The following is a 27,962-nucleotide window of genomic DNA, read 5'->3' as shown; positions in this document are numbered from 1 at the left end:
CATCCGGCTCACATCACTTCCCCCGGACGCGGCGCTTATACCTGAGCTGGATATCAGCCGGTCTCCTGCGAAACATGCTGCTCTGTGATCCCCAGCGCTCGCTGCTGTGTCCAGCTGCTGTTCTTCTCCTAACTCTCGGGGCATTAGTGGTATCTGCTGATAAGGAACTAGCCCGGGGTAAGTCTGACTCTGGAAGGATTGCATGCTGTACTCTGGAAGGATTGCATGCTGTACTCTGGAAGGATTGCATGCTGTACTCTGGAGTGTCTGTTATATAAGTCGTCATTCTGAGGTGTGTAAGGTCAGAAAGCTGAACTGTGTGCAGGGCACAGCCATTCATTGTATTGTATTGTATTGTATTGTATTGTATTGTATTGTATTTTTAGGGACCTACTAAAAGGAATGACAGCTTCAGTCTGCTAAAAAGGAGTGTCAATAGACTTCTATGATAGCAAATTTAAATTTTATGTATATTTTAAAAAATCTTATACCTCTTAAATATATCTTACACACACTTATTGCTAAGGTACTTGGTCATGTTTTACATATGGAATGACAGATGGTTACTGTGGAATGACAGCGGTTTTATACGACATGTCAATGCAGAAATATCAGTAAAAACTTGCATTTCTCCCAAAAAAACACCCCTATTTCTCCCACATCCCCTAATCACACACACTAATCCCTTTACATATGCGCTCCCTCACACAAGTCTCATACTGTGGAAGGATGGACGATTACCGTGGAATGACAGCTGTTTTATACGCCATGTCAATGCAGAAATATCAGTAAAAACTTAAATTTGTCCCCCAAAAAAACCACCCCAATTTCTCCCACATCCCCTAATCCCAAACGCTAAATCCTTTGCATATACGCTCCCCAACACCTGTACCCCACTACATTACTGCAATTTGCACAGGTACCTCAGTCATGTAGTCCCTAATAAAAAACATTTATTGGGTCATATAATACCACTGACTGTCTGACCCAAGAAATGTTTTTTATTAGGGACTTTTCATGACTGATGTACCTGTGCAAATTGCAGTAATGTAGTGGGGTACAGGTGTGGGAGAAATAAGGGGTGTTTACCATGACAGAAAAGTAATTGTTTTGACATTTTTGCATTGACATGGCGTATAAAACAGCTGTCATTCCACGGTAATCGTCCATCCTTCCACAGTATGAGACTTGTGTGAGGGAGCGCATATGTAAAGGGATTAGTGTGTGTGATTAGGGGATGTGGGAGAAATAGGGGTGTTTTTTTGGGAGAAATGCAAGTTTTTACTGATATTTCTGCATTGACATGTCGTATAAAACAGCTGTCATTCCACAGTAATCATATGTCATTCCACATGTAAAACATGACCAAGTACCTTAGCAATAAGTGTGTGTAAGATATATTTAAGAAGTATAAGATTTTTTAAAATATACATAAAATTTAAATTTGCTATCATAGAAGTCTATTCCGTATTTTTTTGTGTAGTCAGCTCTATCATTACTGGACTGGGGGGATTGTGCAGCAGACTTTGGGGCTAGCAGGGCTGAGTGGGTTGCCTGGGGGGCCCAGAGGGTCTGAGCGGTTTGGTTGGGGGGCTGAGTGGGTTGCTTGGAGAGGTTGAGCAAGTTGTCAGAGTGGGGGGGGGGGTGTTTGGAATATTCACTTTATTTAAGGATTTTTTTTGTTTTGTTTAGTAACATAATACAAACATCACAATGTGTGGTTTGGGGGAGGTGGGGTTGGGTAAGGAGAAATATTGGATGATTTTGGAAGATATAAGTAGTGGTTTTTTAATGCATCAAATACAAAACCATCTAAATTAAAAATATGTATTGTATGTGTTCAGTAAAAATGCCACTAACTAATTTAGTTGGGTTTGTTAAAATGCTTTTTAATTTGAATGCCTCTAATCCAGTTTGAGTTCTCAGAGCTCTGTTTAATGTAATTTGCTGTGCAGGTTTTGGAGACCACATTCATTGGAGAACTCTGGAAGATGGGAAGCAGGAGGCAGCTAGCAGGTAATGTGCAATAGAAGTTTGCAACAATATATAACTTGCAAACTTCAATTGTTATAGAGAATTAAGAACTGACATCTTGTAACAGCAGATAGCTAATAGGTGCAAACCTTCTAGTCAGGCAGCCAAAATGCTTTTAGGCTGACTCTGCATTTGTTATACCTGTGGGCCCTTGTGTGTGACATGAACACAGCAAAGACTGCACCGACCTGACCTGTTCAGGCTGAAGCTCAGGTTTTTTGGAAGCTTACAGAGGGCAAACCCATCCCTAAGGAAAAACAAATAAGTAATCTGACACTTAGGTAGCATTTAATATATTGTGTTTACTTTAGGAACAATGAGCTTCTTATAACAATTGAGACACCTGTTGCAGTTTTAACAAGTTAATAGTTGAGAACTGATTCAACTATGAAAGTTTTCTGAAACCAATCACAATTGTACACGTGGCAGCTCGTTTTCTCTCTATTCTCAATCTCCTTCTATAAGTTGTCCGAGTCCTTTACTGCTGTCTCGCTTTTCCTGGTAGAGATTGGCATTATTGCTATTCTGAAGAGTTAAAGCACAGGCATAAAATATATAAAGAGGGAGAGTGGACACTTGTGCTGGATGGAAATAACTCCCTAGAACAAATTCACTTTACAAGTCATAGATTCTTGCAAACTTCCATTTAGTTCTTTGGGATTCTCGCCATCAACCAACTGCAGATGGGTAAATAAGCCCCCAGCCAGTGGTTGCTCTGAGGAATTTTTTTCTCATGTTGGGGAGGTCACCTTGGCTAAAAAAAAACAATAAAAAAACAAACTTATTAATGGACTAGAATTGTAAGGGTCTAATTGCTGCTATAAGCTACCTAAGTTTTTGTAATAAAGCAGAAATTCCATGAAAAAAATCAGGTGCGTTTGTTAACCTAAATTAATGTGGCAGGCGATAAGAATGTTGGCAAACACAGTTACACGGCATGTCATGTAGTGAGCAGAGAGGCTTGGAATGCCCCTCTGAGCTCTGTCTGCACTGTGACATCCTCCTTTTGTCCTCTCTGCCATCACATGACGTGCTGGGAGCCTGTGTCTGTGCAGCAGACTGTGTCTGGAAGCCAATTGTGTTTGCTGACCAGAGAGCTTTTGAAAAGGAGATACTGATTTTTGGAGAATATCTAAGAAAAATGAGATACATGCTTCAAAGGTACTACTTGCTATTTAAAGAAAATACAATTTATGTGGGAGTGCTGCTTTAACATATAGTTAGTGCTTGCTTATTGGCATGTTGAATTTGCATTGTCTAATGGCTCTGTCTGTGCAGTGCTAAACCTGGTTAAAAAAAACCAATGCTGTCTGCTAATGTTTTCTTTCTATTTTCAGTGGGTTAGCATTAATGCTTGTGATTCATAAGACCTGGTGTGGAGCTTGCAAAGGTAACAGTCTTCATCCTGACTTCCTCTGAGTTATTGATATTTGTTTGTTTACTATAAATAAAAGGGAGTAGCCTATATTTGTGTTTTGGTATATCCCAGTGGTCCAGGAACAGGTGTAATTTACCCCAAATGGGGTAAAAATGAAATTCTTGGGGGTAAGGCTGCCGATTCACATGCTGTCAGTTGGATTGTAGACCCCTTTAAAAGTGAAATTGCTGTTGTACCAGAAGAGCCTCAAGGGTTGGCAGAGGCACTTCTTGATCTTCGATGCAATAATGAAGCACGTATTGCATTTGAAAACAAAGCAGATCTGTCATATTTTTGGATGTCAACAGCTGCAAAAGCATTCAAAATTGCACATGAGGAGGCAGTCAAAAAGTTGCTGCATTTTGCAACAACCTACCTTTGTGAACAACGATTTTCCAGTCTAACGAACATTAAAAACAAAGCAGAGAAATCGATTGGATGCTGAAGACTGTATCCAAATTGCTCTGACATCAAAATACCCCAATATTGATGCTCTCGTATCAAAAATGAAGCAACATCATTTCTCCAAAACCTGAAGTTTTGAAGTTGAAGCTTTCAAATAAATTTTGAATAGATTCAATAAAGTTTTGAATTCCAATAATTAATAATATATACGATTTCCTTCCTTTCAAATCAAGGGGGTAACGTCGGCGTATCTAAATATATTTGGGGGATTAAAGGTAAAAAAGTTCCCTGACCCCTGGTATATCCCCTTGGTACAATTCATATCCATTAGTATAGCAATTGTAATGAATTTTAAGGCTTGTACTCTGCATGATTGTACTGAGCTATGTATTACGGCACATCTTGTCTGTGACGTTCGCTGAACAATACACAGCAGTAAAAACACATGCAGCATCAGAGGATACACTAGATCCTAACAGCTCTTGATAGACGCTGATTGATCATGTTTTGGACGTAATTCCATCTGCTACATTGGCCTTACAGAACTATAATCTATGCATCAATGTTTTATGTTTCTCATGCAGCCCTGAAGCCGAAGTTTGCAGAGTCCAAGGAGATTTCTGAACTATCTCATAACTTTATCATGGTGAATGTGGAGGTGAGGAAGAGACTGGTATCACAGACATGATGCTTCCTTAATATTTGTGTTGTCTACATTCCAACAGGTAGTGCAATTTCAGCAACAGAACCAGTATCCAGAATTAAGTTAAACTAAATTTAACAAATTGAATGTATTCTTTCTTTCCCTTGTGACATAATACAACCATTTACATATAGTCAATAAATGTCAGTTAGTGATAAGTGTTACATATTCTACTGGTAACATTATGTGAACATTATTATTATTTCCATTTATTTATAAGGAGCCACAAACATCTAAGGGGGCATATTCAATGAAGCGTGAAGTGCCTCCGGAACCCCCACAGGGTTGCAAAGGAAAACAAAATTGAATATGCCCCCTAGAGCGTTGTACCTTATTCATTAGCTTTAATGCTTTAACTCTACATGGGTAATATGTCCTATTCTATTTAGTGGTGTTTGCATCTAAATATGCAGCAATGCAATAATGAGTGTAGGTATCATCGCTGATATCATCTAGTAAGTTTTGTTCTGTGCAGAAACATCTTTTGAGTCCGCGTAGATGTTTCTTGAATCCTATTCGTTAACTTCACTCTGTACGGAGCACTTAACCCAAGACAGATGACATCTTTTAGTACATGGGATTGATTACACCACCGATTAATTTTTTTGTTTGCTTGTTTTATGTAGGATGAGGAGGAGCCAAAGGATGAAGCCTTCAGCCCTGACGGTGGCTATATCCCTAGAATTCTATACCTGGGTGAGCTAAATGTGAACAGACTGATTACTGCTTGGGCAGATGTGATGAATGGATCAGTAGATCATAATTGGGCTATATTTCTAAAACTGCTCTACAAGTGCAACCAATCATATTCTGTCATTCAAGTGTAATCTAGAAAATAAAAGCCACCTCTGTTTGGTGTGGGCAACATCACGTTTTCTAGAGCTACCTGTGAAACCTTTTTCAAGAATGTCGTGCTAAGCTTGCGTTCACGAGTGGTTCCATTAGGGAAATGTGAATGTCATACTTTACCAATGACTACAAAAGTACATAAGACTTCAGGCAGTGGTGGATCCAGAGCCTGCCTCTCGACCGCCAGACACACGTGCATAGTGTGTGCGGCCCCTGCTAGGAGTGATAGAAGGGGCGGGGCCACCGATTACAGTGACTGAGTGGGTGGGGCTCTACTAAATAGGAAAAAGTCTACACCCGCCCCCAACCTAAGGTGTCTCTATGTGATAGGGGAGCAACATTTCCACCCAAGAACGATTAAGCTAGGTTTTTTTTTTGTTTTTGTTTTTTGAAAAGCATAGTATTCACACACTGCATTGTGACCCCACCCTTAGGGGCATATTCAATTCCGATCCCGATTCACGGGATCGCGCCGGAACGGCCACGAATGTAATCCGCGGTACCGCAATAACGTGGATTTTCGTTCGCAGCCCACAGGGCTGCGTACGAAAATCCGCGTTATTGCGATACCGTATTACCGGCAGTACTGCGCATTTTCCGCGGTAACGCGCTTTACCGCGGATCGGATCGGAATTGAATATGCCCCTTAGAGTTGTTGAGAGGTTTGGGGTTATTTACTAATACAGGTGCAGAATTGCACAGTACAACCAATGACCCTTGCTTTAATTAGACTTTATTGTAATAGACCAATGAAAGCTATTTGTTTGTTACTTGCTGTGGGTTACTACACCATATTAGTAAATAACCCCTTTTTGTGTAGATGAAGTGGTGTTATAAAAAATTAAATAAAGTTCTAATAATATGAATGTTTTGTGTTTTGTTTTGTTTAAATTATTATTATTATTATTATTATTATTATTATTATTAATGATAATATTATTTATTTATTTCCTACCTATGCACTTCCTCCTTCTTTGTATATGGCTCTGGCGCATTCTCTCATCCGCTTCCAGTAGTTTTTGGGTTTCTAACAAAGCTCTGTTCTCTTTCCTCGGCTATTCTCACTGTAAATCTTTTCTCTAGGTGAACTAATTGTTCTGCCTCCAATACCACCCTACACTACCAATACTCATATCTACCTCTCCTTTACTTCTATACTATCTGGTTTGACCAACTGTCTTACTGCTAATTTCTCCCTGGTTCCCCAAAGCTACCTAAAGTTCATTATGTCCAAAGCAGAGTTTGTCATTTTACCTCCACTCAAACAGTTCTCATCTCCATCACCACCAATAACACCACAATTTCCTCAGTCTTTTGTCTTGGTGTCAATCTTTATTACACCTTTTGCTTTACTTCTCGGAGTCTTGTTACTTTCACGTTCGACATATTCCTAGAATTTGCCATCTTACCCAAAATGAAAAACAACTCTTATCCATTTTTTTATAGTCCAATGTATCACATATTGTCTCTCTCGCCCTCATAAATCTGCCTCTCTGATAAACATCTCTCACTCCCGCCTACCTGTAAAAATTCCCAAGACAGCCCTCAAATCTTTACATACTCTGAAAACCCACCTCTATATTAGAGCTATACTAGTCACACTGGTACCTACACAAATACCCTAATCTCCACTCTGAGCCAGACTCTCTCTTCTTGCCGCTATTCTCTAGATTGTGAGCTCTCTCTCTCTCACCTGCAGAGCCCTCCCTACCAATTGTTTTCAAATTTGTCAGACTGCCCAAATCTAATCCTAGTTTGCACAACTATAAATTTCTTCCAAACTTTTTGTGTTGCAGATCCCAGTGGGAATGTCCACCCAGAGATTATAAACTCCAAGGGGAACCCTAGTTACAAGTATTTCTACAGCTCCGCAGAGCAAGGTATGCAAGAGAGCCTCTAAAATGTACCATCAAAACTGTGTTTCACTAACGTCTACATTTTTGGTCATGCTAGAGTCCCTTTAAAGTCATCGAAATCACAGCTAGTCTCCTATCTTTTTGTAAATTGATTTGGGATTATTGCATAATAATTCTATCAGTTAGCATGTACCAGCCATGATGTGCTTTATTTATGGGGTAAAGTACCATCTAGACCACCACTGTCCAACGTGCAGCGAATGGAGGATTGCAAACGGGGGCGAGAAAACAAATTTGTGTCGGAACGCAGCACCTCAGCTTTCTGATACCAGTCTGCAGCTTCGAAGATATCAGCATTGTCGCAAGGTTCTGCACATCCCCTTGAGCGTAGGAGAAGGGCGTTTTGTAGTTGACGTCTTTGCACAGCACACCTCAGAGAAGAGACTGAAAAAAATTTCAGCCATCTTTCTCCAAGATGGCTGAAATCCCGCACTACGAGAACAGCCCAAGAATGCTGGATGCACCAGTTATGTAACTGTAAAAGCGGAACAGAGGAGACAAGGGCGAGAGATCGGACGAGTATGGGATGGAGAAGCGCATAGGCAGATATAAGCAAGTGAGAAACCGTTTGGATGTCAGTATGTCAATTTATGTACTAAATTCAGAATTCCCTTGAGATTTCAGTTTACAAAATCTTTGTAATGTGGCAGATGTTACAATTTTTCCCAACAAGTCTGGCTAGCATGGAACTTTGGTTGAACAGCGCTACCCTTGACAAATATTAAGGAGCAGAGTTCCAAGATGACAACTCTTAGACTTATCTACAAGTGTTCCAAAGGAATAGAGACATTCTGACAAACTCAATGTTTATACGAATATTCACAGCTATGTTTATTAAAGTCTCCTTTGTAATGTTAAACATTTGTTTATTGTTCCCTACAGTGGTTGAAGGAATGAAAGAAGCTCAGGAGAAACTCACTGGACAATTCATCAAGACACGCGTTGAAGATGAGTTATAACCTCCAACTTCCTCCTCTGATACTGTCCCCTCCCCCTCTGCCCCTGAGCTGTGCGCGTTTCACAGGAAGCAACTTCATCCTTCACTCCCTTTTTGGCCTGGATTGCAAAAGCACCTGGCGCTCCCTTCTCTGCAACGCGCTGGAAAGGAAGATGCCCATTTGCCAGTTGGCAACCATGGCAAATTCCCTGCATAACCTGACTCTGCCCTCTACATTTGCAGTACACTGTCAGGGACTGTGGTGTTGGCTACAGCTTTATAAAAATAGGAAATTATTTTTGAGAGAGGAAAACTTTGTAGCCTGAACACTCCCACTCACCACCCCCCCCCCCCCCCCCACACGATTTAAAAACGTAACGAATTGTGCAAACACCTTTTTATAATGTTTATTGCTGTTCCACCTCTTAACCATTTCCGTGCCCGGTCAAGACCTGTCTCAACATTCTCTTCCTCATCCTCACAAAGCTGCTGAGCAAGTCAGTCTGCATGGTTGGTGAAAGGGGGGAGGGGGTGTCTGTACCAGTTATTTGGGTGTATGGTTTTACACAGGGCCGGATTAACCCCAGGGCTAACTGGGCTATAGCCCAGGGGCCTCGGGCATCCAGGGGGCCCTTCAAAGTCCTCAGCAGCATTATTGAGCGCCCCCATCCCGATCAATGCTGCTGAGCACTGTCAGTGCAGTCCTCCGTCCCCGGCGCCGCTCAGTAATCTGCTTACTGAGGGGATCTCACGAGAGTTCACAAACTCTTGCGAGATCTCCTCAGTAAGCAGATTACAGCGCGCCGCGGAAGGAGGACTGCACTGACAGGTGAGTGCTTGGGGGGCTCACGGGGGAATGGAGGGCCCCTTAGTCCAGGGGCCTCCATTCCCTTAATCCGACCCTGGTTTTACATGGTAATTGAATTAAGCTTTCTACTTGTGCTGGGGTACACAAGCTCACCTGGCCTGCTGTAGGTTGACCTATCTCTTGGGCTGTGTGATCGCTTCACGCTGGTGCTCAGATCTCATCATGGGGTCTGCTTCTTCTCCACACAGTATATGGAGCCCCACACCTGGGATCCCTCCAAAATACCATGTTGCCTATTACTGCTGGAGCTCTCGGGATGATACTAATCCACAAGTCCCAGCAATACATTTAAAACTTTGGCCGCTCATTGTTGATTTTATATCAGCGGCCACCACTAGGTGGTAGCAACACTACATCAGATGTCTGAGGGTTCAGGGATGAGAGTAATCTGTATATGGTCAAGGAACAAGGTACTTTTCCTAATTACTGAAACACTATTTTCTCACGGCATCTGAAATGAGGGGGTTCCTTGCGGTGATTGTTTTCTTTTTAGATGGTGGTTATAGAACAAACCTGGAAGGGGAGCATTTTTTTTAATTTTTTTATTGGGGGTCGGGTGACGGGTAAGTGTATTTTTTTGCTATATATATATATATATATATATATATATATATATATATATATAAGATTTTCTTTATTATTTTTCCCTTTTAAAGCCAGCATTTGTCAAGATTGCTGCTGCCTCCCTAGATCCGACATAATTGCTTATGGTCTTTGTATCTTTTCATGGATAAGAGGTGCCAGTGTTGGTAGTGCTTGTTTTGCATCGGAGCACACATCAATAGTAACAGCACTGTCTCTAATAGCGCACCACACTGCATGGGGGGCAGATCTGTTCAGATATTCCGCACCCCATGCAACAGTGGTCACAGAAACCCAACAATCTGCTAACGCGAAAGGTGATTTCATAAATCTTATTGAATTTTTCTATCAGCCAATTGTAATTGCATTTAAGGATCCTTCCTACATATTTGTATGAAGTTCACAGGATTCCATCAATACAGAAGGGCAGTGGGCAGTTATATGTTCAACACAGATCAAATACTGGTATTCTTCACTTTAAATGGCTGATTGGTGGGTTGAACCGGTATTCATAGGATTTGAAGTCTACTTGCTCACCGGGAAAACCACTATGGCACAAAGTGAATTAATAGGTTACAATTTCGTGAATCTTTAGTCCGAGGCATTAAACGTCTCCAGTCCACGGCCTCTAGGTAATGGGTACACTTCAGTGTCACGTGGACAATGGGAAAACGTATTATGCATTACATGGCACATACTAAATATGACTCAAACCCATCCACTTCAGTTCCTGCCAATTAACAAGTGCTTTGTTTTTATATTTTCCTTTAACTGCCTCAGCAAGCGGTATTGCTTAATTAGTGTAATTATCTGTGGTTCATACAGCTCACCCTCATGAGGTAAGTCTGTTGCGCTCAACTTTAAAAAAAAATTTAAGCTGGGACCCAAAGTGTTGATATGCCATTGTTTTAGGAAACCAAAAGAGGTGACTAGAATATAGTGCACGTTTCACATCATCAAGTGACCCTCAGGGGCGCACAGAGGATTGTCGGGGGGGGGGGGTTTCTCCCCGCCGACCCAAAAAAAACAAAAAACAGAGAGAGCTGCTGCGCCCGCGCATGCGCAGCAGCTCCGTTTCACCAGCGCTGTCCTATACAGCAGCCGCGGCGCTGTCTAAGAAGCGTCTGCGGCGGTGCTGTATACAATACAGCACCACCGCGGACGCTTCTTTGACAGCGCCGCAGCTGCTGTATAGGACAGTGGCCACTTAGTTAGCGCAGGTGGGGTTTCTAGAGACTCAGAAACCCCCCTTGCGTGCGCGTGTGACCAATTAGGGTCCTAGTCAACACAATGCCCATCTCTGATTTAAATGATGCATTCCCTATATTGCGTTAAAACTAGACTTGCAGTACCTTTTTTTTCTCCCTGTAGTTGGTAATGTAAGCCTGCAATAAAGCACTTAGCTTGCAGCTTAACACCTTAAAAAATAAAAAAGCGTAGTTAACATCAAATGAAGAAAAAAATACTTGGGGTTGTTCGTTTAGTTTATTTAAAGTCTGAGTTGTTAAATTGCTTGCATATTTAGGTCACTAAAGACCGTAATTCAGATCTGTGTATTGTCATTGTAGACAGAACTAGTGAATTCTTGTGTTAATATGGACCTGTCATCTATGCACAGTGGAGGCGTCCATTTTGTTTGTTACTAATATTCATGAGGCCTGACTTCTATCTATGCTGTACTGGTAACTTGTAAATTTAATAGGCTACACTCTTATGAATATAATTTCGGCCTAGAAAATGACTGACTCCGCTGTAGGTGACTGGTCCAAAACTGCTGTGATTTATAACTCCACTGCTCCATTATCACAGTGACGTTACTATGACACCGATGTATGCTTTGTGGTATTCTTACAAACTGGCTGTTCAATACCTTTGCTGGGTTTGCAGAGGATGAGGTTAAATGACCGGGCCAATCATTATTTCAGCAATAATACTAACAATGTTTCCCTGAAATACTCAAGAATTTACTAACTTGTATATATGCATGTAATGTATTGCCCTTTTTGTTCCAGCCAGTATAAGAGCAGAGTTGGTGTTTTAACATTTACAATAATGAAGCGACACAAAGATTTTTAGCGTGGAAGTGGCAATGCCGAGTACTGTAACCTTTTTAAGTGTTCTCGACATGAAAAACAACAGGAAAATATATTTTTAACATTTATAATAAATACTCTATTATTCTTGTATTGTCCAATAAATGCCAAGGATTGATCCATATTGTATGCCATGCCAGTGTTTCTAGCAGGTCTTTTATGTTGCGGGTACTACACTTTGAGGTACTTAAAGTGTGCAAATAGAGCCTAAGCATTGTGGTGGCGGCCATTTTGAACTGTTATTATATGTCACATGGTCTGACAGTGGTTTCTAGTGTATTACTTTGTTTCGCCACAAAATGGCTCCTTCCACTGTGGGTAGGTTACAGGAACACTTTGAAAATGTGTATTTTACTGAACATTCTTATACAGTTCAGTTGCTGTTATGTTGGTTATTATACAGATCTTGCTGTAACTCCTAGGAACCAGTCAGAATTTTACTTTAATTACCTGTTATAAACACACCACCACCCTTTCTTTTGTAAGACTACTAGAATTGGTTCCCTGCGATTCTTTTGACTAATAATATTTAAATTCCTTTTGGGATTGACCATGTCTTTAATATGCGTTCACAAGTAAAGGAATATCAGTACGATTGCTAGTATACATATTTGTAAATGCAATTAAGAAAAAAAAAAAAAATTCAATACATTGTAAACTTCTGAATTCTGTTTTATTGGAATTCAAGGAAAAATAAAATCTACGTATAATTATAAATAATTTGACTCCTAAGTAATTATTTGACTCTTCATTGTCTGTCCAACATCCTAGTTAGAATTTGTTCCCAAAATGATAAATGCAAATAAAAACAAAGATGTGTCACTCTGAATCGTATACAAATGTCAAATATCTACCCATATACAGAATTTTTATTCTAATCTGATATTTCATATAAAAGTAATTTACATTGCAACCTGAGATGTCTACGGACATTAAAGGCTGATTGCAGCCAAAAACTAAATATTTTGGAGAGGAATTATTGCTCAGACAGACCTTGTTTACACTTACATCTGAGTTGTCAAGGTCACTCCCACTGCAACTTCCCAAATTGCCTCGTTGATGGAACACGGATAAGTAGGATTTTGTAAAAAAAAAAAAAAATCTTCATCCAAAATAAACGTAGTTTAGGCTAGAATTGACTTTTAACGATAAGGATTTAATTTTTCCAAAATGTAGCAATATTGTTTCAACAAAGTTAAAATTAAAAACCAGTGGCTCAACTGCTTGATACACTCTATTGTAGCAAATAGAGACAACCAAACAAGCAAGAAAATAGCTCATAAATTACTTAATATGTGTTATTTTCACCGTAAATCAGCACAATAAATAAGGTGCCTATAAATTTGATCAATTAGAGACCTGAATTTTAAAATAACGCTTTGAGTCCTCTTTAAGTTTGGCACAGATTATGACAGTATTTACATCATTTATACATTGCTTAATACAAATTAAGCTGGTCCCATGGCCATTAAAGCTTGTTTTACTGTTTATCTGTGAAGTGTGGTCCTTGCATGTTAATTGAGAACACCACCTACTTTTCCATACCCCTTAAAAAAAGAAACAACAACTTGATATAAGTTTTGTAACCCTTGATTATTAAGAATATAAATAAAGTTTTGTTAAAGAAGTGTATCTGTCTGACTTTCAGTTATTGGAACTTTATGGATTACAGGTTTGTGGATAAGAGAATCCTATAACTGATTATATATTTTTAAGTGATTTCACTAAAACTATGGTTGTACAACAAATGATATATAATAAAACAATTTGCTTAAAAATGACAAATATGCAGAGTTTACTGCAGAACAAGTCTACATTTGTGCCATACTTCTCAATATTGAAAATAAAATAAAATCCTGTTCTCCACCAGGGGGCTTCCCCTTCCTCACCCCTCCCCTCCCCCCTTCTGTAGTGGTTAATTTGTCCCCATATACTCTGTAGTAATATATTTCTTCTCCATTTCTTCCCCTTTTGGCCATTTTAAATGTGGGGCATTAATCTACAATTTTCCATCTGTTAAATTACTTTGCAAATATAATTAGTAGGAGAAGCTATGACCAGATCATAGGCAAACCGAAGGGGGATTTCCTAGTGCCTGGAAACCCCCCTCCCAGCCTGGGGTACTGTATGCTTGAGGTGACTGGGACCAGCCACTTTTCAGCTTGTGTTGAAATTGTTTCTGTCTGCACTGTTCACAGCCATCTCTACCCAACAAGTATTGAAAGCAGCAAGAACAGGTAGGAGAGAGCAGGGCAATCTGCCGACTGGTCTGACACACTGAATCAGGACTTTGTCCTGACTGTAGGGACAGTTGGGAGGTATGGCCTGCTTCACACAGCTCCGCTTGAACAGGGAGAGCTCTGTGCCCCTAACAGTAGTGCACGAAGCATTGCCCGTGTATATGATGGGGATAGGAAGAATTAGAGAGCAGCCAAACACTGTCTAAAATTATAGCGACGCCCCAAAGCATGCTCGCCACGCCCACTGGCGGTGTGGCATGAAAACCCTTCTCTACAAATCCTGCTTTTGCCCCTGCAGATGCAAGTGTTTTCATTCATAAGTCTGACTACACAAAAATAGTGAAAGTTGATTACCACTTGCTGTGGGTTTAATCAAGTATTTCACTTTCAACATATCCATCGTTGTGGACATTTTGTTCTTTCTGATTACATTCACCCATAACAGAGTGTACCTAACCATACCTGGATCTGTTAAAAGAAAATCTCTCCTCATGGGGCCGGCACATTATGAATCTATGTGTTCTCAAACCATTACATAATCTGTTGAATGTCGTTGGGTTTGAATTCCAGAGCACAGCTAGCTATGCTGAACTGGTGAGTGTATCTAACCTATAGTACAAGCTTTTTAGGAATGTATTTGAAAAATAAACCCGATAGTTCAATTACATTTATAAAAAAAAAAAAAGCAGCATACTATTCCTTTAAATAAGTCTCTGTGGGGGGCATTCAATTAGCTGCAAAGTGTCTCACGGACGTTCCAGAGACACTTCATGGTGGAGATTTCTGTAAAATGTAAGATTTTTACCGTAATTGCCGGAGATGTGTGCAGGGCGATGTCTGCACACCACATCGCCAGCAATTGCATTCCCCCCTATATGCTGCTTTATGGTACTATTGACGTATTAGAACGCCCAATATCGAATAATACCCTGAACATTGCACTATACACACCAACAGCGCTGATTCAGGTTGGGGAGTCCTACTTTTCCCTGCTAAAAATGAAAATGAGGTATTGGGATATATTTACTAAACTGCGGGTTTGAAAAAGTGAGACGTTGCCTATAGCAACCAATCAGATTCTAGCTGTCATTTATTTAGTCCATTGTACAAAATGACAGCTAGAATCTGATTGGCTGCTATAGGCAACATCTCCAATTTATCAAACCCGCAGTTTAGTAAATATACCCCATAGACTCACAATTTAGGGATGGACCCTCATAATTTGGAGTATGGTTTGGGCAGATTGAGGGCTGGCCTGTGTGGATTGGGGGTGTGAGCAAAAATGTCCTGAATTTCAAATCGGAATGTTGTGGTGGTTTCCTTCAGCTGTCCATTGTTATTTGTAAGGTAAGTACTACTACAGTCACTCCATGACAGGAATTTGTCCTCACGTCGCACTGCTTGGTACTTGAGAATACGTTACAGTGAACCAACTGTGTTGACATCAAGTGCACACAATGAATATAAAAAAAATGAATATATATATCGTGAGAAAATCCATTCATTCATCACCTGCTCTTCTCTTCTGAGATATTTTGCTCCCCCCCCCACCCCCTCCCAAACTTACATTAAAATAAATAAATGCATCAGTTGCTTAGAAACGGGCATTAAATCCAGAAGCTTGTGTACAAAAGGTCACAGGTAAGAGGCTTTTCCTGGAAAGTCTATTTATAATCTTGTTTGTCAGTCGGAGTCGGTGAGCAACAGCGTCGTCTTCTCCGGTCACTGCGCAGAGAACACCTGAATGCTGCTTCCATGTTTGTCGTAGACTTTACTAGATTCCTAAACAAAAAGTTATGGGGTTTGTATTGTTTTGCAAATATAACATTTACATTTCCAAACATAAATGTGCATGAAAGCTAAAAAGGTTTGATTTATTTAATCTGTGGTATAAAGAGAGATACAAAACAGGCAATTAACCAGTGTCTGCCATCATTAAAGTGATTATAATGAAGATTTTTGCAATGGAAGAGGTGGGACTGCCCATGGCAGCGAATAAGATGTTTGCATTTCAACTTCTGCAACACCAGAGAAGTGACAGAAAGTTTTTTTTTTTTTACAAAGTAACGGATTGTGTTTGTGGTTTTTTCATTGTTTTTTGTAAAAATCTTCAGTATGTGTGAAAAATAGGTGTTCTTTTTTCACTGTATTAATTTAGTCACAAGGTAGTGTGTCATGAGAAGTTATTTTAATGTTAAAAAATAGAAAATATATACGTGTGCAGCCTTTCAAATGTTGTATTTATGTAGCTTTATATAGAAAGTACATTTCTGACTTATGAAGGATTTACCAAAATGAATAAAAAAATTATTATTTTTTTGTAATTGATTTTTTTTTTTAAAAGGTAGGTATTCCCCACTGACTCGACTCAGCTCTATAAAATGTCCTGTTAGCAATTTCAGTGTATATACAACATGTGCGGGAAAATGAAGGTAGAATGTTGAGTTTTGCGCAAGTCGCAACACATACACACCTTAAAGATGAAGACACAACAAATCAGTCGTTCCTATCTTTATTCCACTTCTAAACCTATAGGGATCTTCTTTTGGTGCAGTCCTGTAATGATCCAAAAGTAATCCAAGGGTTAAAAAAAAAAAAAAAAACCTGATAGGACGACGCATAACGCGTTTATACTGGGGCCATGAAGGAATGAAAGCAAAGGGGCCTTTTGTCATACTGTGGCCACGTGAAGTTACACATAGTAGTTTTACTTCATAGCCAAATAAGTCCAATGAAATGATTCATATAACTTCCAAGGAAGTATAAAGTGTGCACCAAAGTCTTCTTAGGAGTTATATAGTAATAATTGTGATCAAATGCGCAAAGATCCTTGGTTATCCGTGTTGCTGTGGAGTGATGAACATAGAAGTATGAACTACAAGCTAGCACCCTACGCTTTTTGTCACACAGGACTTCATCAGGGTTTTCCTGCACTCTGACCAATCAGAGTCGGGCCACTCTGTATTGATTGGAAGCTGACACTGTCAGTCACCTCACAGCTCTGTGAGGGGCAGGACAACATTGAACACAAAGTTTTTAAACTTTTTTCCCCAATCGCTTTCAAGCAGGAAATAAGAAGATGACCCCCAAGGATTTACGTGAGCAATAGAGTGGAGAATGTGGGGAAGTTGTTTTTTGTTTTGTTTTTTTAATTAACTATTATTTTTACAGTATATGTGTGTTTATTTTACGGTATTATTTTCTGCAGGTCCCAGTGCATGCCAATGCATGCTGGCACATGTGGTTCTACAAGCAGTTTAGACATGTCAGGGCTTGCTGGGACCTTTATTATTTAAACACTGCAAATCTTTGCACCAGTCCTCAGGCACCTAAAAAAGATATAGCTACTGACAGGCATATCTGTGGATCCCTGCAATCACACAAACTAACGTTATTACTGTACTCGTTCCCCGTTTGCATGCCCCTTCCCTTCCCGTTCCTCTTCTCCGGCTGTAAGGAGGCGCAAGTTTCAGGTGCCCATGGACATATGCCTATGCTATTGAGTGTGGACCTGCATAGGCAAACCGAGGGGGGGAGGTTCCTAGTGCCTGGAAACCCTCCTCCAAGCCTGGGGCACCGTATAATTGAGGTGGCTGAACCCTGCCCCCGCTTCACACGGCTCTGTTTGAAAAGGGAGAGCTGCGTGCACCTAACAGTAGTGTAATGTCACTGGAGAGTGTCAAGAACACTGCTACCCTTCCTGTTTCTGTATGAACAATGGCGCTGAGCAATGTCACTGGAGAATGGAGAGTGACAAGAACACTGCTACCCCTCCTGTTTCTGTGTGAGCAATGGCACTGAGCAATGTCACTGGAGAATGGAGAGTGACAAGAACACTGCTACCCCTCCTGTTTCTGTGTGAGCAATGGCACTGGATCTCCTGGGGAGGGAGGCACTTATAGAATCCAAAACCCGCGAGATCTGACAACGCAACGATTACGTTTTGCCTCGACTCAGAACCGAGGACGCGCAAAAAGTACCGAGCCGACTCGCAATCCTGCTAAGTTGGGGTGGGCTCAGTTTTCAGAAAACCGAGCCCGAGCATCTCTATATGTAAGTAGTTTAGTTGTTAACACTGCCTACATGGAACACATTTATCCACACTGTAACAAAAGTAGCTGTACAATGTATCAGTCACTGTTACACTAAAATAGAAAATGGTGCAATAAAGGTTACGTCCACTGAGGGCTGTCATTAGGCAGAATGTTGATGGCATTTCCCCCTAGTTCCTTAAACAGTGTCATGTGGCACTTAGGTATGTGTATTGGCAAAACCATGTTACAATGCAAGGAGTGAAATATGTATTTTCATGTAGCACACAAATAATTGATAGCTTTATTTTTACACTGACATTAAAAGTTGATCTAGGACATGTCCTACCCCAACTATAAATCTGTCCTTACATTTTAAATTTACCTCCCCTCCAATGTAACATGGTTTTGTCAAGGTCCAAAGTTACTCATTTTTTTTGCTTTACTTTCCTTAATGAATCAGGCCCATTGTCATGTACTTCCAGCCTGGCCACTGCCACCTTCACACAAGCCGGGACGTTGTTCGGTAGCAGGCGGCTACCAAAGGTTCGGGGTCACCACTAGCCCAAAAAGTACAGGTTAAAATCAGGGAGGAAGCCGCCACTCACCGTTATCTGGAATAATTATGCTCCGTTCTGAAACAATTACAATTCCTCTATATAGGCCCCATGTCTCCTAACTTTAGAGAGACATCCACAGCAGGGGGCTGAGGTAGACTAGGGACCATACACAATCTATTACAGATTACACCCATGATGGTTCCTAGTGATTACCTATAATATAGATTAGAGAAAGGTGGACACCAGCATTTTTATTACTATAATATTGATAATGGTTCTATACCTAAAGGCATAAAATATAAACCATTTTTTTGCCAAGATATTTTCACATAAATAAGGATTAAATATAAATATGTATTTTAGGAGACAAAAGGAAAAGTCCTAAATAATGCAGGAAGATGACCAAATGTGAAAACATGTAGTCTTTGGAGGGGTCTTTACATTTTGCAGACGTGTAATTCTGTCTCAAACCGGACATTGTAAAAATGTAGACTAAAGCTTCAGTTCAGATAAACATCAAACAGTAAAATGACGATATGCTCCTATGTATGGGAATAGCGCACACATAGACCTTGCACCTCTGCATAGTACATGATCCCAATGACATATGTCACATTTAAACTGGCATTTACCAACCTTCAAGGGGGGGATTCAACTCGGCACAAGGTGTCTCTTTAACCTCCACGGAGACACCTCGCCCCGAAGTTATGGCTGGAATCTCTGCTCATTATCCGCGAGGAGGTGTTTGTTATCACTGGATGTAACATATTGGTCTCTACAGGTAATTATGCACTGGTCAACACTTGAGAAATTAGGCAGGCCTAGCCAAGCTGTGAATCTCCAGGTATTGTGAAACTACAAGTCTCAGCACGCCCTGCCAGGAATCATCTGGCTATCTACTGGCCAAGCATGCTGGGACTTGTAGGTTCACAGCACATGGTGAGTTACAGGTTGGCCAGGCCCGCTATAGAACGAGCAAGGTAATGTTATCTCGGGGCTGGAATCACTCTTGGTTAAGCCCAGGTGAACTCCGCACAGGTCGGAGTATCCTGACAGGCCATCTGCCCGCTGATGATTGATGTTCTCTAATCCCCTCAATCCCTGGTCTGTGTTACTACCAATGATATTCCCCCACAGGCCTCCAAGTACTTGATCTAAACCAAGTCGGCTATCTGTCTGAGACAAGGATTTTATCTTTCACAGCAACTTACACCATGACAGCAGTCTAGTTGCACCTTTATTGGAATCTCAGTGATTTGAACATAATACTTACAAGCAGAGCTGGATTAAGGCTTTGGGGGGCCCGGGGCACTTAAAACAGGGGGCCCCCTAAGATCTAAAATTAAGACAGTGGTTCCCAAACTTTTGCATTTTGCGGCACACTTAGAGTCTCCATAATTTTTTCAAGGTACCCCTCCAAAATAATTACTGAGCAGTCCCGTTTTATAAGTAGTTGGGTCAAAATAGCGTAATAAGTATTTAGATCAGGACAAAAATACTCATTAAGTTGTATGCAAAAATAATACACATAAATCCAATTTACAGCTAACTCACCCTGTGCCCCTGCATCAACTGCATCCACACACTCTGTGCCCCTCTGCATCCACACACTCTGTGCCCCTCTGCATCCACACTCTGTGACCCTCTGTATCCACACACTCTGTGACCCTCTGCATCCACACACTCTGTGACCCTCTGCATCCACACACTCTGTGCCCCTGCATCAACTGCATCCACCCACTCTGTGCCCCTCTGCATCCACACTCTCTGTGCCCCTCTGCATCCACACACTCTGTGACCCTCTGCATCCACACTCTCTGTGCCCCTCTGCATCCACACTCTGTGACCCTCTGTATCCACACTCTCTGTGACCCTCTGCATCCACACACTCTGTGCCCCTCTGCATCCACACTCTCTGTGCCCCTCTGCATCCACACTCTCTGTGACCCTCTGCATCCACACACTCTGTGACCCTCTGCATCCACACACTCTGTGCCCCTGCATCAACTGCATCCACCCACTCTGTGCCCCTCTGCATCCACACTCTCTGTGACCCTCTGCATCCACACACTCTGTGACCCTCTGCATCCACACACTCTGTGCCCCTGCATCAACTGCATCCACCCACTCTGTGCCCCTCTGCATCCACACACTCTGTGCCCCTCTGCATCCACACTCTGTGACCCTCTGCATCCACACTCTCTGTGCCCCTCTGCATCCACACTCTGTGACCCTCTGTATCCACACTCTCTGTGACCCTCTGCATCCACACACTCTGTGACCCTCTGCATCCACACACTCTGTGACCCTCTGCATCCACACTCTCTGTGCCCCTCTGCATCATCTCACTCTGTGACCCTCTGCATCCACACTCTCTGTGACCCTCTGCATCCACACACTCTGTGACCCTCTGCATCCACACTCTCTGTGACCCTCTGCATCCACACTCTCTGTGACCCTCTGCATCCACACTCTCTGTGCCCCTCTGCATCCACACTCTCTGTGCCCCTCTGCATCATCTCACTCTGTGACCCTCTGCATCCACACTCTCTGTGACCCTCTGCATCCACACACTCTGTGACCCTCTGCATCCACACTCTCTGTGACCCTCTGCATCCACACTCTCTGTGACCCTCTGCATCCACACACTCTGTGCCCCTCTGCATCCACACACTCTGTGACCCTCTGCATCCACACTCTCTGTGCCCCTCTGCATCCACACTCTGTGACCCTCTGTATCCACACTCTCTGTGACCCTCTGCATCCACACACTCTGTGACCCTCTGCATCCACACACTCTGTGCCCCTGCATCAACTGCATCCACCCACTCTGTGCCCCTCTGCATCCACACTCTCTGTGCCCCTCTGCATCCACACACTCTGTGACCCTCTGCATCCACACTCTCTGTGCCCCTCTGCATCCACACTCTGTGACCCTCTGTATCCACACTCTCTGTGACCCTCTGCATCCACACACTCTGTGCCCCTCTGCATCCACACTCTCTGTGCCCCTCTGCATCCACACTCTGTGACCCTCTGTATCCACACTCTCTGTGACCCTCTGCATCCACACACTCTGTGCCCCTCTGCATCCACACTCTCTGTGCCCCTCTGCATCATCTCACTCTGTGACCCTCTGCATCCACACTCTCTGTGACCCTCTGCATCCACACACTCTGTGACCCTCTGCATCCACACTCTCTGTGCCCCTCTGCATCCACACACTCTGTGACCCTCTGCATCCACACACTCTGTGACCCTCTGCATCCACACTCTCTGTGACCCTCTGCATCCACACACTCTGTGACCCTCTGCATCCACACACTCTGTGACCCTCTGCATCCACACTCTCTGTGACCCTCTGCATCCACACTCTCTGTGACCCTCTGCATCCACACACTCTGTGCCCCTCTGCATCCACACACTCTGTGACCCTCTGCATCCACACTCTCTGTGCCCCTCTGCATCCACACTCTGTGACCCTCTGTATCCACACTCTCTGTGACCCTCTGCATCCACACACTCTGTGACCCTCTGCATCCACACACTCTGTGCCCCTGCATCAACTGCATCCACCCACTCTGTGCCCCTCTGCATCCACACTCTCTGTGCCCCTCTGCATCCACACACTCTGTGACCCTCTGCATCCACACTCTCTGTGCCCCTCTGCATCCACACTCTGTGACCCTCTGTATCCACACTCTCTGTGACCCTCTGCATCCACACACTCTGTGCCCCTCTGCATCCACACTCTCTGTGCCCCTCTGCATCATCTCACTCTGTGACCCTCTGCATCCACACTCTCTGTGACCCTCTGCATCCACACACTCTGTGACCCTCTGCATCCACACACTCTGTGACCCTCTGCATCCACACACTCTGTGACCCTCTGCATCCACACTCTCTGTGACCCTCTGCATCCACACACTCTGTGACCCTCTGCATCCACACACTCTGTGACCCTCTGCATCCACACTCTCTGTGACCCTCTGCATCCTCTCACTTTGCCCCCTTCTTCATTCTTTTGCCCCTCCATTGCTGTTTCCTATCACCATTCCCCTACCACCCTTCCCATAGTGGTTTTCCGTAGTGCAGCCCCTTCCCATAGCAGTTTTCCCTAGTGCAGCCCCTTCCCATAGCAGTTTTCCCTAGTGCAGCCCCTTCCCATAGCAGTTTTCCCTAGTGCAGCCCCTTCCCATAGCAGTTTTCCCTAGTGCAGCCCCTTCCCATAGCAGTTTTCCCTAGTGCAGCCCCTTCCCATAGTAGTTTTCCCTAGTGCAGCCCCTTCCCATAGCAGTTTTCCCTAGTGCAGCCCCTTCCCATAGCAGTTTTCCCTAGTGCAGCCCCTTCCCATAGTAGTTTTCCGTAGTGCAGCCCCTTCCCATATCAGTTTTCTCTAGTGCAGCCCCTTCCCATAGCAGTTTTCCCTAGTGCAGCCCCTTCCCATAGTAGCTTTCCCTAGTGCAGCCCCTTCCCATAGTAGTTTTCCCTAGTGCAGCCCCTTCCCATAGTAGTTTTCCCTAGTGCAGCCCCTTCCCATAGTAGTTTTCCCTAGTGCAGCCCCTTCCCATAGTAGTTTTCCCTAGTGCAGCCCCCCCTGCCCCTCACTTACCTTGCGGCGCGCAGCATCGCTCCTCAGATCAGACAGGAAGTTCCTGTCTGACCGCACAGCATCGTGGGACCCCATTAAGCAACAGGCAGCCTCGCGATTGGCTGCCTGTTGTTTTCCACTGGCCACCAATGTCTGTGATCGTCGCTCCCCCGCTCTTACAACCCCACCAGCAAATTGACTGCCCCGGCGCCCTTCCCCCCCTCTCTGTGCCGAGTAGCCCCCACCCGGCGCTGGAACTTAGAAAAAAAAATAAAGAATTCATTAGTGAGGCGGCTTCGTCAGGGTACCGGTAGGCTCAATCACCAATTCGCCCCTGCTGACAGCTGATTATAAATAGGAGTGGTAATACGGGCGGCGAGGGGTGACATCTACGGAGAGAGGGGGGCCTGGTGCGGTAGCTGTCAGTTGCTGTCAGACAGCAACTGACAGCAGATGAAGTCATACTGGCGGCGGGGGGCCCTCAGAGAGAGGGGGGCCCGGGGCACTTGCCCCCTGTGCCCCCCCCCTTAATCCGGCTATGCTTACAAGAATACTTAAACTGCATTCACAACATTCTAGGTTGGACCCTCCCCCAAGACAGAGTCCCAGGTACGGCAACATGCAGCTATTTTTCTTGCAATAAAGAAACGGCAAATTCATTTTGTTAATAAACATTAAAAGGCTGCAGAGGCGGGGTGTGAGCAGGAGGACCAATCAAAAACTGCAATCACTGCTCATACATACCAACTCTCCGTTTTGCTTCAGGTGGAGTAAAAAAACAGCGAGAGCATCTCCTGGAGCTTCGACTGGGAGGAGGGACACCTTATGATAATATTTTCCTAGGTGGTTTTGCAGGTTTAAAGGATCACTAAACATTAAATAAAAATTGTCTTACATTAAAGTAGTACTTTTAATATTTAATACATATCTGAAAATTTCTGGGGGTGGATGTATCAAGCTGCGAGTTTCCGGCAGGTCTGAAAAGTGGAAATGTTGCCTATAGCAACCAATCAGAATGTAGTTATCATATATTTAGTACATTCTACAAAATGATAGCTATAATCTGATTGGTTGCTATAGGCAACATCTCCACTTTTCAAACCCGCTGGAAACTCACAGCTTGATACATTTACCCCCTGGAGCCTATCAGAACTGAAGTCATTTCTCATAAAGTTGCAATTATGGGGAAAGATATTTTTCCTTATATACTTCAGAATCTCATTAAAGGACACTGTAATCTTTATTTATCCAAAACAATAACAGAGAACAATAAATAAGTTGCACAGCAATTGTAAATATAGGGGCCTATATATTAACAAGAGGCAACATAAATTATTTATCTTAATTTATTGCAGCGATAGGGTTTTCAGTACCCTAATGTGTTCAGTGAAGCAATATATTTGATCATAAAACTGTCTTTGAAGGCCATAAGACTTTCCACCCTTCCATAAATATATAAAGATATGGGGACTTTTACATATTGTGAATATTAGTTCTTTTATATAGGGCAACTTATATTTTAACTTTAAAGCCCCTTACATCAGCAGTTCATATAATTGATAATATTTGGGGTGTCGTGCTACATTTTACCTTTAAAAATATGTAAGCTGAGCTCATTACCTGCAAGTTCTTATCTTTGCCAGCTCCATGTATAGATTCTTGTTTTCAGAACATATTGAGTTTGTGTCAACGCTGTACTTTCGGATTTAAAATCATTATCACTGACTGCATCATTTGCACTTTTTTTTCCCTCTAACACCGACTTGTTGAATCATTTTTATCACATTTATGGAAGCCAAACTTTATTAGATTTTATTTGTAGGCTCAGCTCCCACGGTTCATAAACACCTACACTGTTCAATGTGAAAAAAAATGAATTAATGTAGTATAATTTCTATAGCGAAAAAGCATCAACGGATCCCCTTTGCGTTGGCTCTAGTACAAAATTATCTCGATTGACTTAATACACAGCCCCGCTTACAAGGGGATGTTGATGTTGCCAAGGGCTTGTTTTGGAGTTAAGTGGCTCTTGAGCTACTTATTTTATGTCATAATTTAGAAGGCTAATGTTCCTGAATTTATTACACAGACTGGTAAAACTCTGGTATAATATAAAAGAGAAATGTCATGGCTTTAAGTTATTATTTTTTTCTCATCTCCACTCGTATAATGGTACGAAATTGGACAGTAACCCTTTGCTTCTTATTAACCGAGATGAAACACCAACTGGTGAAACTGTTCAACCACATTACTTCAAAATTCTCCATCGTTCTGCTTTTTGGAGTTAGGATGCGCCTCCGTTTTTTCAAGTGTTCCTGAATATCTGCTATTTTTTCTGATAAGGCAAAAAGGGTGCGTGTTCCTAAATGTCCCAATTTTTCAAACTAGAAAGCCAATAAAGTAATTACTGGATCAATTTGCAAAATGATGTAGGACTTACCATTGAATATCAAACTCCCATTGTCCCATAGATTGTAAGCTTGTGAGCAGGGCCCTCTTACTTCTCAGTCTGTATGTATTACCCAGTATTGTTTTATTCATGTTTGTTCCCAATTGTAAAGCGCTACGGAATTTGCTGGCGCTATATATAAATAAATGATGATGTTGATGATGTTGACTACACAGGGAAGTAACTAACTGCACAAGAGCAGCAAGTCCATGTTCACTATCATAATTGAATCTAGTCCTGATTGGTTGGCTCAGTGCAGTCTATCCCCTCTTGCAGATCGGCCAGCCTGCTCACATCAACCACTGGGATTGTTCCACCATTCCAAGTGTTGATTTGAATTTATATTCTGTCTATATCAATCTATCTGTGTGTATCTCAGGTACTATTGAACAATAAACACTATTGTTATAGATCCTACTCATAGGCAAACCTAGGGGGGGGGGGGGGTTCATAGTGCCTAGAAACCCCCCTCCAAGCCTGGGGCACTGTATAATTGAGGTGGCTGGACCCTGCTCCCGCTTCACACTGCTCTGCTCGAAAAGAGAGAGCTGCGTGCACCTAACAGTAGTGCACGCAGCATTGCCCCTGTATATTATGGGGATAGGAAGAGTTGGAGAGCAGCCAAGCACTGTCACGCCCCCATGCATGCTGGTCACGCCCACTGGCGGCGTGGTGTGGAAACCCCCCTCTACAAATCCTGTGTTTGCTCCTGCTACTCTATTCCTGCAAGATGCTTATTATCTGCTGAAAATCTACAAATAAGAGCTACCACTCAAGTCCATCCCCATCTGTCCTGTGTTGAACCCAGCATCCTGATAGAAGGCTCTGCCTGTTCTCCCGCAGTCGTGATCCACAGTAAGTGGCCAAGAGAATCCAGGCGTAGCCGCCATAGCCACCAAAACAGAGGTGCTGCAGCAGCCGCAGTAGTAAGCATACTGGTGGCAGCGACAACTCTGCTACAATGTGGGGGGGTGAGTGTCTGGTGGCTGAGAAGCACCAGGAGTGGTCAGGTGCTGCAGGTTACCGACAGTAAGAGGGACTCCAAGACAAACCCACTCCCCAGACCGGGTGCATAGTAAGCCCATCCTGTCACAATGTTGCTAAAATGGTTTTATTTATAACTCATGTTTTCTGTTTCGATATTATAGAAGCCCTGGGTAATGAGAGCCGCATAAAGGCTATGGCCGCTGTGCCTCATGCCTCAATGATGTCCCCGGATACTACAGTATCAGCTCATACAACAACTACCTCCACTGTGCAGGTGACGTGTCCACTTTTGGCTTATTTACTAACATTGCATTCAGGTGCAATTTTTGCTTTAAACCATAGCAACCAATCAGCAGGGCCCTCTTAACAACATTATGGGCCCCTGGGCAAAGCAGTGCATCGGGGCCCCTATATATATATAAATGTAAATTTAAAAAAAAGTGATTATATATATGGGCCTTGCAGCCCAGGGGAAATACTTACCTTGCGGTCAGCTGGCGATCCGGCTCCCTCCCTGGTCTCCTCCTCCGTGCGGCGCTCTGCAATGGATGTCGGGCGGGCGTGACGTCACTGCGAGCGCCACACAGAGGAGGAGACCAGGGAGGGAGCCGGATCGCCAGCTGACCGCAAGGTAAGTATTTTCTTCTTTTTTTTTATGGGAGAGACGGCCCTGCCAATCAAATACTTTGCTGTTGATGCTGAATTTGTAGATGATGATAATGAATGGGGTTTTAATGCAGAACTAAAATAATAAATATATAGGGGGGGAATTCAATTGCCAGCGATGTGGTGTGCGGGTATTACACCGCGGGTATTACACCGCGCACATTGCTGCTATCACTCCACAAAGTGTCTCCAGAACATGCATGAGACACTTCGTGGCTAATTGAATTCCCCCGGTAATGAAAAAAAACATCGCTCTCTGGGCTGGTTTGCGAACAGTGTCCGGTCTCCCTAAATAATACACTGCAGGAAACGCCCAATACATATGTGAAATATAAAGTCACAAAAGAATGCACAGAAAAATTCAATTAATGTCACCTGTTAAAAATGTAGCCATTAATACATTAAAATAATTATTTTTTTTATTTCCCCATGAAATACATTTATCAGGATGTTACAAATGTCTACTGTACTGAAAGTGCATTTTAACAATGGCTCCTAATTACAAACACATGATCTAGCATGTATATGTATATGCCACCATCTCTTTTTTGTTTCCCTATTCCATGAGAGGATCCATATATCCAAGAGAGTGATCGAATCGATATAACACTAAAAGGTGTTGACATGCGCATAT

General features: G+C 42.7%; 1 protein-coding gene across 1 annotated transcript; it reads left to right on the top strand.

Annotated features, from left to right (window-relative positions):
- The first annotated feature begins 6 nt into the window (after positions 1–6).
- On the top strand, positions 7–13,434 carry TXNDC12 (thioredoxin domain containing 12). The gene is made up of 7 exons (XM_075182085.1): positions 7–177; positions 1,956–2,016; positions 3,372–3,424; positions 4,441–4,514; positions 5,186–5,255; positions 7,205–7,288; positions 8,207–13,434. The coding sequence occupies exons 1-7, from the start codon at positions 75–77 to the stop codon at positions 8,281–8,283; spliced, it is 522 nt and encodes a 173-aa protein (XP_075038186.1). The 5' UTR covers positions 7–74; the 3' UTR covers positions 8,284–13,434.
- Positions 13,435–27,962: the final 14,528 nt, after the last annotated feature.

Source organism: Mixophyes fleayi, chromosome 8 (assembly GCF_038048845.1).
Source record: "Mixophyes fleayi isolate aMixFle1 chromosome 8, aMixFle1.hap1, whole genome shotgun sequence".
NCBI classification, from domain to species: domain Eukaryota; kingdom Metazoa; phylum Chordata; class Amphibia; order Anura; family Limnodynastidae; genus Mixophyes; species Mixophyes fleayi.
The sequence above is the reverse complement of the archived record's forward strand: the minus strand, read 5'-3'. Positions and strand labels throughout refer to the sequence as shown.

Coding starts and splice junctions, on each gene's coding strand:
- TXNDC12 (XM_075182085.1), top strand. CDS start 75: ATGCTGCTCTGTGATCCCCAGCGCTCGCTGCTGTGTCCAGCTGCTGTT. Junction 178..1,955: donor TGATAAGGAACTAGCCCGGG/GTAAGTCTGACT, acceptor TTTGCTGTGCAG/GTTTTGGAGACCACATTCAT. Junction 3,425..4,440: donor CTGGTGTGGAGCTTGCAAAG/GTAACAGTCTTC, acceptor TTTCTCATGCAG/CCCTGAAGCCGAAGTTTGCA.